Raw genomic sequence first — 12,714 nt, forward strand, 5'->3', positions numbered from 1 at the left:
CCTGTGGACTGAAGGGTCCCAGGTTTGATTCTGGTCAAGGGCATGTGCCTAGGTTTCCGGCACGTCCCCAGTGGGGGGTGTACAGGAGGCAGTTGATTGATGTTTCTCTCTCATTGATGTTTCTAACTCTCTATCCCTCTCCCTTCCTCTCTGTAAAAAATCATTAAAATTTATTTTAAAAAAAAGAAATAGGGAAAGATATTGGAACAGAAAATGGTCCAAAGGCAGTTTATGGGCAGAGGAGGAATTATCAATAGTAAGGAAATATTAAGACTATAGGAGGGAGTAGGGCTGTTGGAACAAGGGCCCTGAATACATAGGAGAGGACCAGGTTAAGGACACTGGTGAATAACTGGCAGGATGTTGATTAATGAACAAGGTGAGCTGGAGGGTCTCTTGGAATCTTCACTTTCCACTACTTGAATTTATCCTTCATGCCCTACTGGGATAATATTTCTATATTTCAAGTCTGATGTTGTCGTTTAAAATCTTTTAATAGCTCTGTAAGTAGAGGAGTCACAGAACTTTTCACTGCCTAACATTCCTCCACCCCTTTTATTGGGAAAGTGATTCTAGACAGTTTTGTGTGTGTTTTTTTTTTTTAATAAAATAACTAGAGGCCTGGTGCATGAATTTGTGCACAGGTAGGGTCTGGCCAGCCTGCCCTGATTGGGGCCAATGGGGCCCACCTATCCAGGGGGAGGGGCTGCAGACTGTTGGCAGGCTGGCCCAACCCCTCATCGGGGTGGGGGGTGCCAATCCAGGGCAAGGCCAGCTGGGGGAGGGCCCGCCCCTGCCCCCGCCCCTGCCCCCGCCCCTGCCCCCTGGTCGAACTCCCAGTTGAACTCCCAGTCGAGGGGACAATTTGCATATTAGCCTTTTATATTATAGGATTAGTGCTCATTCTACCATCTGCAAGTGGATCCTAGCCTTTTGTGTGGCGTGATTAGATTAGAGATTGGTGCCTGACGAGGATGAATTCATTAGCCCTAAGGGAGTCCTGTGTTTTCTGAAATGACTTGCTACAAAATCCTGTTTTAAATCCTGTCAGAGGTGGTATGTGCCTGCCTGCCAATATTCTAAGGGATTCGGGAAGAAGTTTAAGGGTTCCACCTAAATTTGGGAGCATCCTGTATTGCATGGTGGTAAGACCAATTATATCAGGGTCTCTTCCTTAAGATGGATAATTAAATGGAGGATGAGCAAAGAGAGAGTCCATCACTCTGTACTGAATGGGTATGATGACTCCATGAGGCAGCTGCACTTCCCAGCCGCAGCAGTCCTGGAACTAGAGTTAGTATGCCTAAGAAAAAGATGTTGACCCAGCACTATTTCCTGTTCTTTGAAATAAACCCTCATTTCTGGGGGGTTTAAATACATTCCCCACTTTATGTTTTCATGTTCAAGCCTGGTGAAAACAGGATCTGTGGTTTAGGAAATACTGTATATGTCTCCACTTAAAGGATTCTCAAATAATATTAGTATATTAAATGATCCCAGAAGCCCTACAGCAAAGAAACTGTTTAGCTCAGTTTGATCCAGTTTTTCCCAAACTTCTTTGACCACAGAACCACTTTTCTTTTTTTTAATAACTATTAACACTTCACTAAACATACTTTGGGGAAACTAGCATAAAGGGTAAGGTCTAAGATCGGGCATGGAGTATACAGATTGGCCACAAGCATTTGTCTTTTCATCCACTTGAAACTCCACTAAAAAGGCTGTAAAAACATAAAGATATTCACCTTCCCCTCTCCCCAAAATAGACATACTAAGAAATAACTCATAACAGATAAGAAACCCAAGTTCAATTTGGGAAGTTTGACTCAGCCGATGAAGTAAGTTATCCTGTCAAGTGTCTTGAGAGAAGAAACACCAGGGAGAGGTGCAGCGCAGATGCTCTGAGTGGCTCGGACCTTAGGAGCCCCGCCCTGAGGAAGACAGGCCGGGATGAGGCACAGGGCGGAAAAGAATGGGTTAAAAGTCTGTATGCAAAATTAGTGGACCCCGAGCCCCACCTGTGCGGCCAAGAACCTACATCCATACACCTCATTTCCTTTAAAATTGAACAGCAGAGAATCTAGACTCCAAAACACAGGTACAGTAAAGAACACATGAATCCGGAAGCTGGAATCAGAAAGATGAAAATGAAAGTTGGAAGGCTGGAACCCCTCGCCTTCTTCCCAAACCCCTAGAATACAGGCGGAGAGGCACCTGCCACCTCAGACAAGAGGCTGGCCATCTCTTCTGACAGGAAATTCAGCGCCCAATAGGCCTCCTTGAAAAAGACCAGAGTAGTGCTGAGCAGAGCCCTACAGTGAAGCCAGCAGCTGCACACATGGGCCCACACAAATTGTTACTAAGTCACATTGTAGTGCCATATTCTTCAATAAAAAGTCTAAGCTTAAGAGAGATGGATGGGAACAAATCCCTGTGAGTTCCGATCAAATCGATCCCAAGACCCAAGACGCAACATCTAAATAGAGCAGGGTAGCAACTTAGCTTAGGACCCATCAGACTACCGAAGGCCATCCAAATATTAAGAATTCACTGATACGAATATCCAGCCACTTAGGAAGATGAGTTTAAAACAGGGGAGTTCGTTTCTGGGGAACTGCCTGGGCGTACAAGGTAGAACCAGCAGTTTAACACTCAATCAGTCAACTGCTGGTTTGTAGCTCCTTATAACCAACCTCCCCACCTCAGAGCAGAATTTGTTCCCAGACCTGGGAACTGAGGTGTGTCTGGAGACAGGATTTTAAAGGGCTCAGCTGCCAGAGTAAGAAGAGTTGGAGAATTGGGGGGAGGGTGCAAATCTGGAAACACCAAGAACATGAACAAAAAAACCCTCATTCCTAAAGAAAACTTTCGTCCTTCCCTCTAATCCTCAGCATCTTTGACCCATTTCGAAGTTGGACTCCCTTCAATCCGAGCATAGCTTATTTCATGTGGCCATAATTAAATATTGGGGGGGTGGGGGGGAGTGGAATGAAAGAATTCTTTATCTTAAAAAAATTGCATAATTTCCTGAAATGGAATTATGAATGACAAGGACTGGCTTCCAGCTATTGCTCATCCTTTTATTTTTTTACTCCATTTCTGTGAATTCTTAGGCTACTCTGTGAGCTGGCCATAAGTTTGTGACTGGGTCTTAAGTGGAATACCCTGCCTGCAGAATGACTACACCAAGTAAAGAGGACTTCAATTATAGACGTTTATCTGCAAAGTCTGCATTACCATTCTGCCTGGTCAATGTCATGTTTTCCAACCTTAGGAAGCCATAGCCCTCATTCCTCTTCAGATCCCACTCGGGATTGTGAGACATGCTTGTAATCAGACCAGCTCCCCTAATCCAGTCTAGGGAGATTTTGGAACATTTGCAACACGGAACATTGTTTCCTATTTTGTTCCGTGGCTCTGGAACCACATCAGAAGTTCCCTGGGTGTTATTCAGGTCCAGATCAGTTTTAGCAAAGGTATTTGCTTGTAATCTGCCTGACACTTTTCCAACTCACCAAGCTTTCTGCGTCTGCACTGGCTTTTTGAAAATTCAAAGTTATTGCAGTGCAGCAATTACTTGACATGGCCATACATTCATTCTGATGAGTATGTATGTGAAATCCATTTTGAATGTTGCTGTGACAGGCCTCTAGCAGGAAAAGTTGCAAGGTTCCTTTTGTTGTGTAGTTTATTGAAGTTTTTCTTTTGTTTCAGAAGCCTTACAAGAGCCATTGGACAACACCAGTCAAGTTGAATTGTGGCCATTTGTATGCCTTTTAAAATGTCTGTGTCCACACGTCCTTAATTATGTAGAGAGGTGGCAATAGCTACCACCATAAACTGGGAGATCTTTAGCAGATAAGAAACCTATGAAAATATAAAATTCACTTCTATATCCAAAGTCACAGAATTTCAATTCTTATTACACTGAATCATAGAAAAATTTGATCATCTACATATCTTGTAATATCTTATATTTACATAACTTGATTTCAACTCCAAAATTATTCTTTTCTAAGTTTCTATACCTAATATATTAAAATATATCACTGTTTTGAAATGCTGTCTTTTTCACTTGAAAGTCTATTTCCACATGAAACCATCTAAACTTGAACATTGCTGTGAGAAATATTTTATTATTACACCCATACTTTTTATTATAAATCAATGCTGACCTAACAGTTTTCACACTTTCTGGAGAACAATTGGCCTTCACTATCTCTTCCTAATTTTAAGTATAATTTGACACAGTAAATTCAAAAAGAAAAAAAAAACAACAACAAAAAGCTAAAAACAAGAGGTTACTTTGGATTGTTTTAAGTGGCAAAGTAATGTCACTTAACACTAATTAAAATAATGTCAACATTTCCAAACCCCATAGGTATATATAATTAAACATATGCAGTAGTTCCTTATCCTGTTAGGTAGGCATGACTCTTTCTCAGTGGTAAAGTCATAAGTACCAAATTTAGAGAGGTTTTTGGAAGTGTCGAACTATTAGAATTTGTCTCTGATTGAGGTAACCATTGTAAACAAACATCAAAAGTCTTTTGTCTCTCGTTCAAGGCCTAAATCTCTCACTGCTGTTTTCTGATGGCTCCTTTTTAATATTGTTATTATTTTGCACCAGAGGGAAGCTAACATTTGTATTACTAACAGCTCTCTTCCAAAGCCACATTCTAGTGGACACATTAGTTGGATTTTAAAATCCCAAATGGTCCTCTGACTTGGGGAAGGACCCAAATGGGCACATTTCCACACATGAGATCAAAGGAAAGAAGCAAGCAGCTCTCCACTGTACAGGTATCAAACACTTTCCACTGGCATAACTTTTCCAAGCCTTAAAATGATAGCTTACTCATTGTCCTCCCCTTTAGAGCCTCTAAAATCAGGTCATATTTTGAAACTCAGATATAGCCGTGTGACACCAATGCTGGACACTGAATTTTACAAATAAGTTCAAAGAAATAATAACCATGTGAGTAGATTATCATGCCTGTCATAAATTAGCACGAAGTCTTTTTCATGTACGAAGGAACTATTCATCGCATGGAAACAGCCTGGTGCCTGACCTTGGGAGCGCGTCTCCGGCAATGTCATTGAAGTCATTTCATTCTAGTTCTTACTTCAAGTATCTCAGACATGTGTCTTTATATAGTCCCCTTGAGGGTAGGGACCATGTCTGGATTACTCCATGTGTTTCCCAAAGCAGAGAACTCTGGCGATTAAAGCATGGATATTATGTGGAAAATGATATCATTAAATTGTAATGTTTTAAGACATGGCATCATTTTGCTTCTCTTCTGTTTCTCTATCATAAGGGATTACATGAATTCTTGCTAACTCTGAAAACTTAAAACTTAGTATGTACAATAAAAACAAAAACAAAAATCCTGTCCTTACACTACAGGGTGTCCCCCCAAAAAAATGTATACACATTTTGAATGATTATAAAGTCAGTGTTTATTAACATACAGTTCATTTTTCAAAATTAAAAGAATCTATAGAAGTGAAAAAATTTTATGTTTTCAAACTGGTGACCATTCTGGTCCAAGCACTACTGATAATGCGAAGCAATGGAATCACAAACATCAAGAATCATTTCGTTCAGTATTTGTGCATCCTCAATTCATCAACTGTTGCTGATTTTGTACCTTAAGATTTATCTTTTATGTATCCCCATAAAAGAGTCCAGTGGATAAGTACCCTTGTTTAAACAGTTAAACCTGAAAAAGAATGAAAGCTAAGTGAATTATCAGCTGTTAAAGTGTAAGTACATTTTGGGGGGACACAGGGAAATGTATACACACTTTGAATAATTATAAAGACAGTGTTGATACTTCAACTGTGTTTTCAAACTTCCAGTAGCATTTTAGGATAAATTTCCTTTGTTCAAAGCTTAATCTGGCTGAAAAGAAAGAACCATCCATTGAGCCATCCGCTGGTAAAAACATGTGCATTCATGTTTTTGGGACACCTTATAGATACACCTCCCAATCCTCATCTACTTCTCCATTGGAGATGCTACTGGCCATTTGATAAATAGCTCCATTTTAAACATACACTCTTATTTTAATCCCATATAATTAAAACTATTACACCGTCAAAATTGATGGTCACTGGATTTATATAACATTGGGCTTTATTTAAAACTACCTTATTTTTTTAATGAACATTGTAAGGAACGGTAGCAGTTTATGAAATGCATTTTAATCTGCAGTATGAACATTCCTATTCTTTCTCTCTCAGTATTGAATGCTGCTTATACTTGGCTTATACAACCAACAAATTGAGTCTGTGGTGGGTTGATGGTAGATCCCGTTCATACTGATGAATGAATGTCTGGTATCAACAGTCTCCCTCATTACTACTTTTTTTTTCCTTCACAGATGGTCTTGATTTTTTTTCTTACATTTACTCTTAAAGATGTATTTTAGAATTTCTTTGTTAAGTTCCTCCCAATTCCTGCTGGGATTACATTGTAATAGCACTTTAATTAGTTTGGGAGGATTTGACATGGTATGTCTTTCTATTTGTTTACATTTTCTTTTATGTCTCATTAAACTTTTGATATATTCCTCACCTGCATCACTGTTAACTTGAAGTTGTTTTAGTAATGTAATGGAATATTTTCTGTAATATATTTCCTATGAATTATTGATAGAATATAGAAAAGATATATAATTTTCAAGCGTTCTCCTTCTAGCATTTCATTATTTTGCAGTAGATTCCTTTGGGTTTTCAAGGTAAACAATCATATAGCTACCAATAATTCCTTGGTCGTTTCCTAGAGCAAAACATTTCATAAGATTAAACCTTGCATTCCTGAAATAAATGTATGAGCTCGTGGCAGAGCACATAATGCTGCTGGAATTTCCAAAGGTTCCTGGATTCCATTTACAAGAGCATCTGGGAGGATTTCTTTGAATCTATATTTTGACAAATTAAAATTGAAATAATTCCTTCTCTGTAGGTCTGTCCGCTTTCAGAATTCAGAATGAAATTGATACTCGGTTAACAAAGGAATTAGGAAACCTATCCTTTATTATTTCCTGGAAAATAATTTCAAAGGAAACCAACTACATTCAGAGTTGTTGGGCCAATCCCTGGCCTAGGCACGTAGGTGTCAATCTAGGAAAGCACAGCGGGAGCATTGGCTCTGCAGGTGGCATCTGGCTGGCCCTGGGACAGTAGGGGAGACCCCCTCGTCTCATCTTTCTTTCTCACTTCAGTGATTTACAAACAGAAATACAAGATCAAGTTTCCTTTGTGGAAAGGTGTGGTGAAACATTGACATTACTCCTGAGTGAATGCATCTGCTTCAGCAAACACACTGGGAATATGTATTTTTGTGTGGCTCTTTTATGAACCGCATTCAAGATTGCTACGTGCATCCTCACTAGCATTGTCCAACATGTGTAGTGCAACATTAAATGCAGCCCTGGAGTCACACAAAACATTAAAATAATGTTTGAAGTTCTATAACCTTTTGCATCGGGATGGAAAGGTTACATGTAATTGGCATGCAGACCATCCACGTAAGATAAAAGTATAGAAACAAAATTAACCTAATTTTGGTTTCGGAACACTGTACTAATATTTTTTCAGGGTTGAATGTAATATTTGTGCTCAAGTGTTTCCTGAAATAAACTTTAAAAATGTTCACTAATCTTGCTATCACTGAGTACAGACCTCCCCAAAACGGGCAGAACCTTCAGGAAAACATTGGTGTGCCTCCCAGCCTATCATATTTAAAGTTATAGCATCAGCGAACAGAGGCAGAAGTTGCTGCACATAACAGCAACGTACAACCTTGGGGCCTGGAATACTAATCAGTGGTTAACTGCAAACTGAGCTCTAAGTTATGATCCATAGGGATTGCTTACCGCAAACCACTGATTTCACTGGACTTCTTAAGGGTCACTTCCTCTGAGGGACTCATCATAAAAAGCCAAGCCTCCCATAGCTATAGGAAAACAAGTCATTTCTTTGGGGTTGGAAGGGTATAATTGGTTTCAAAACACATTAATATTATTTTTTTCTTCAAAATGAGAATAGCCTCAACATTTATATGATTATGAAGTAATGCACATTCACTGTATTAAATTTTAAAAGTCAAGACCAAAAGTGATAGAGAATACATTTTTTTTCCAGTGATACAAATGGAAGGTTTCTTTTTTTCTTTTCTTTTTTTATTGTTTAAAATATCCCATACCTCTCCTTTTTCCCCGATTAACCACACACCCCCCGCCACTCTCGCCCCCCAGGACAAGCTCCCACCGCCCATGTCCATTGGTTATGCTTTTATGCATGCATACAAGGCCTTTGGTTGCTGTCTTACACCACCACCCCCTTCCCCTGCCTTCTCTCTGAGGCTGGATGGTCTGTTCAGTGTTTCTTTGTCTCTGGATCTATTTTTGTTGCGAATACATTTTAAATCACCTCTACAGTAATTTCTCCACCCAAAGACTTCTACTCTTAACATTTTAGTGTAGATCATTACAGAATCTCTATTAAAAATATCTTCTAAAAAGGTTCATGCTCACTCACTTATAATATAACTAAAAATACTATCTTCAAAATAGATATCATTTCTTTCAAGTATTATATATTTTGAACTGTTTTTTATTACATTCTCTTACATAGGATCAAAAAATATGTATCCAAATCATTATAAAACACTCAAGAGAATTAAAAAATCCATGTTAGGTAGTGTTACCTTCATTAGTCATTAGTAACTAATTTATGTGTCCATATTGACCAAAATTAATGTCTTACAATTGCATTAACATGATGGAATTAATGGTTTGTTATTCATTTGTAAAGCCACCCAAAACATCGTTGCCAGTAAAGTAAACCCTCGATTTTGCAGACCTCAATTTAACAGACTTAGGCTTTAATGGACAAAATTACTGATTCGTATGTCATATGTGAAAATTAACACCCTGTTAATTTTAAAATGCTTTAAAACAAGTTTTGCTTATAATTAACTTAAACAGGTTATTTTTTTGTTATTAGTTCACTGTTATTTTTAACAAATTTTAGCGAAATGGCCATATGTTGGAAAAAAACACTAGTAATTTTGCGGACAAAAATAAATATTACATGTCTGCAACCATAGTCTACATATTTAAATCCAAGAGTCGCCGCTCATAAACGATGTTCCGGGAATGATTAGCATGGATCACACTGCACCTGGCACTGTCCTTGGTTCCGTTGTCGTGTGGTGTGACTTTCTGGGGCAGTTTTAACGCGTGCAGGCCCGTGCCCCACCTGCGCTAAGCCAACCCCAGCGTGTGCACTTGTTTGCTGGTGGTGACTGGCGAATGCACGCATTTCCTAGACCTACTCAGTAGACATTTAAAGGGACAGTAATGCATATAGAAAACATTTCTGTGAAAATCAACTTTTCATACACACTTAATTTTAATTACACAAATGTGTCTACATACGCAGAAACGGGTGAACTAATGTGTCAAATGTTGAACATACCCATTTGGAAAACCTCCTTCATTATCTAACGGACTTTCAGCTTTAAAGGACACCCCTTGCTCGTATTAGTCTGTTATATCGGGGTGTTACTATATTTTCTCTCATCCTATTTCCCACCCCCCGCCTCCAATCTCAGCCTTGGTCCCCACCTAGCTCTCTCTGACCATTGGTGCTAATAATCTGAATGATATAACTCAGTGATGACAGCTGAAAAGTACAGGGTTCCACCAGGGCATCTTGTTGTAAACTGTGCAAACAGACAGTAAACATGGCCTCTTGGTCTCTGTGTGCACCGATGGCCATAAAACATCTGTGAATAGAATCACAAAGAAACTGGTGTCCTCTGGGAGGGAACTGAGTAATTGGAGGTAGGGGACAGGCACAGGAAGGGGTTTTATTACAGACCTTTTTGTGCTTTACAAATGCTTATTATACTGCCGATTCGGAAAATGTAAATAAATGCACATATGCATCTGCATATGTACAAACAAGTATAAAGTTATTAGCCTGCTAGGGCATAGACTGCTCCTTCAGGTTCCAGAATTTACTGGGTGCCCAGAGAAACGAAACCACTAACTGTAACAGCGTCAGCTTATGCCGTGCAACGGAAAAACAGTTTTACTCTGAAACCCGTTGCAGTTGCTATTCTGTAAAAGGCTGCCGCGAGAGATTTAGAGCGCCACGCTCGAATCGGTGATTCAGCACAGGCACTCCAGCGCCTTCTGTGTGTGACAGCACCCAGCCTGGAGAGGGACGCGCACACAGCAGTGTGGCGAGAAACCCCGAGGGAAGGGAAGGGGCAGAAATTCTCACTTTGATCTTGGTCTTTTCTAAAAGCTGGGCCATGGTGGTTCTCGGTATTGGGAAGCATATTGTGCCCTTTGGGCACCATGCGTGCGATGGAAATAATTTTCAGGTTCCTGAGTTAGTTACACTGTTCCGTGCAGGGCTCAACAGCCCTCACTATTGCCTCACTGTTTTTTTTGCTCTTGATTTGCAGGTAGTGAAGTCCAAGTTATTTAAAGAAAATCACTTGATTAAAATAAAACGATCAAGAAATCATACTGTGGGAAAATATTTCAGCAACCAGAGCAAACTACAGCGGCAGCAAGACTCCCTAATAAATGTTCAATCGCCGTATCACGTCCGAGGTCCGATTAATCAGGTTTGCTCTGAAATCCTTCTCAGCAGGATGTGCGCAGAGAGAGGAGCTGCGTAGACCCCCTGATGGGGACTGAATTTGCAACTGAAGACAAACCACTAACCTGGATGATCGTCTAAGACCCACAACCTGTGCATTCTTTTTATTTTAGACTGACTACCTGCCTTCATGCACACCAGCACACGGTTACACACCAATGCACACATAGCTTTAAAAAAAAAAAAGTAATAACACTTTGTTCCTACCACTTTATAAAGTCAAGATGTGCACTTAAAAATCAGCTGGTTTTCCATGTGAAAGACAGAGCCAGGAAAAGGTTACTCAACATATAATATGGACAAGAACCACTGCGGGCTAGGGATTGCATTGTGATAATAAAAAGAAATACAGGCACTTGAATTAGGGGAGAAAGGCTAATGCGTTGAGCGTTGTGTTATATTCTCTATTGGCCTGTGAATACTGAGAAGGGTAAAAAGGCAATTACATTCCACTTGCAAGTAGGGACTGCGCTTGCGTCCTTCACCAGGAGAAAACGTTAATGTGGCTTCGGTTTTGTGAATCTAATGCTTACGATAAACATTTTTCCTATGCTTTTTACGTTTTATAACTGAAAGAAAAAGAATAGGAATGTTCCACAAGGGAATTCAAATGGATTCTATGAGATGAGAAGTGTAACATTTGACCGTTAAAACACCAGTATGTTTAACTTTGCACTCTGTAATTTTCAGAAACATTCCCTCCTATCCTGTCCCTGAACTTGGATGGGTAACTGCAGACTAAGTTGATTAAATGTGTGATTTTTAAGTGCGAAACAAAATATAGTTCCCCATGTGTTACTTTGTTTCATTGACAGTATTACTTCAGAAAGCTTTGGTTTGCCAATAGAGCCCTGTGTAATGTAAGGTTACAATTACATTTTATGTAAATATTTTGCAAAGGATTAGGCATTCTCAAATGCATAGGCATTTATTTCCATAAAGCACTTGTACATGTCCACAAATACTCCTATGTTACTAGTAACTATATTTTTATTTTCCTGAACAACTGTATCTAATTCAAATTTAGAGTAGGCATAAATTATTTTTTATTAAAACTGTGGCATACATATAAAACACACCTAATTCTAGTATTTAGAACTTTTTCTTCTATATTTTCATTTCAAAATAGTAAATTTCTTTATTTTACAAGTGCTTTGTTGTGAGATAACATCTCACAGTAACAATGGTTTTTAAAGAATTAATTTCCTTTTGGGGGGGAAAAAGAGCTGGGAAGGTTAATTCAACACATGGCTGAAATTACCAAGTCTACAAATACCTCAATTTTACTACCTTACGAAACATAAAACTATTTTGATCAATGAGTTCCTTAGTATGAATGTCCACCTCCTTTAAATACTCTATTTTTATATATATTTTTATATGAAAGTAAACATGACGTTATATTTAACTGCCTTAAATTATATTTAAGCACAAATATCACTTGATATAAGCAATACATATCTGCATCTGATAGATGATAGATTTTTAAAAAGAATGGTACAGAATTCACTTTTAAAGTGAACGTGTTTTTTTCCTAATATCTGCAGCTATACACATGCACCATTTTTAGGTTTTTCCATCATTTTTTAATAAAATAAGATGTTGCCAATTTATGCAGCCTCTATCTCAAGTTTTAACATATTACATTCTCTGTAACAGGATATAGCCAGTGCCTGATTCTTGCAATTTACTGTCAACATAATTGCAATAACTGTCTACCTGAGTTGTCTGGCATTTAGCTCTTCACCATTGAAATAATAATGGATTTAAGACACAATTGTAATAACGTTATCAATAAACATCTTAGTAATATTCTGTGTTCTGAGAGTATCTTTTTATTTTATTTTCCGCTGTAGTTATACAACCATACAAATGGTGACCGCTGGGTACAGATATTATCATGCAGATTCAACTATTGGAATGTGTTTTGATCAGATTACTATACTCTAGCCCTGATATTCTCTACATTTTCATCAGATGAACTCCCTGCTGAATGGTGACCAAACCTTTTGACGATAGGGC

At 38.7% G+C, this 12,714-nt stretch overlaps 1 protein-coding gene across 4 annotated transcripts in view; it reads left to right on the forward strand.

Moving 5' to 3' along the window:
• The window catches only part of CPED1 (cadherin like and PC-esterase domain containing 1), a 288,374-nt gene extending 275,870 nt beyond the window's left edge, over nucleotides 1-12,504 (forward strand). For 2 of the 4 annotated variants that reach the window (XM_059711653.1, XM_059711652.1), the window contains one exon: nucleotides 10,493-12,504. In XM_059711653.1, the coding sequence (XP_059567636.1) occupies nucleotides 10,493-10,711 (219 nt within the window). In that variant the 3' untranslated portion in view covers nucleotides 10,712-12,504. Of the gene's footprint in view, nucleotides 1-3,113; nucleotides 3,600-3,714; nucleotides 5,359-10,492 lie in introns of those variants that run through there. The other 2 variants (XM_059711654.1, XM_059711656.1) reach the window with 2 other exon arrangements.
• Nucleotides 12,505-12,714: the final 210 nt, after the last annotated feature.

Source organism: Myotis daubentonii, chromosome 10 (assembly GCF_963259705.1).
Source record: "Myotis daubentonii chromosome 10, mMyoDau2.1, whole genome shotgun sequence".
In the NCBI taxonomy this organism is placed as follows: domain Eukaryota; kingdom Metazoa; phylum Chordata; class Mammalia; order Chiroptera; family Vespertilionidae; genus Myotis; species Myotis daubentonii.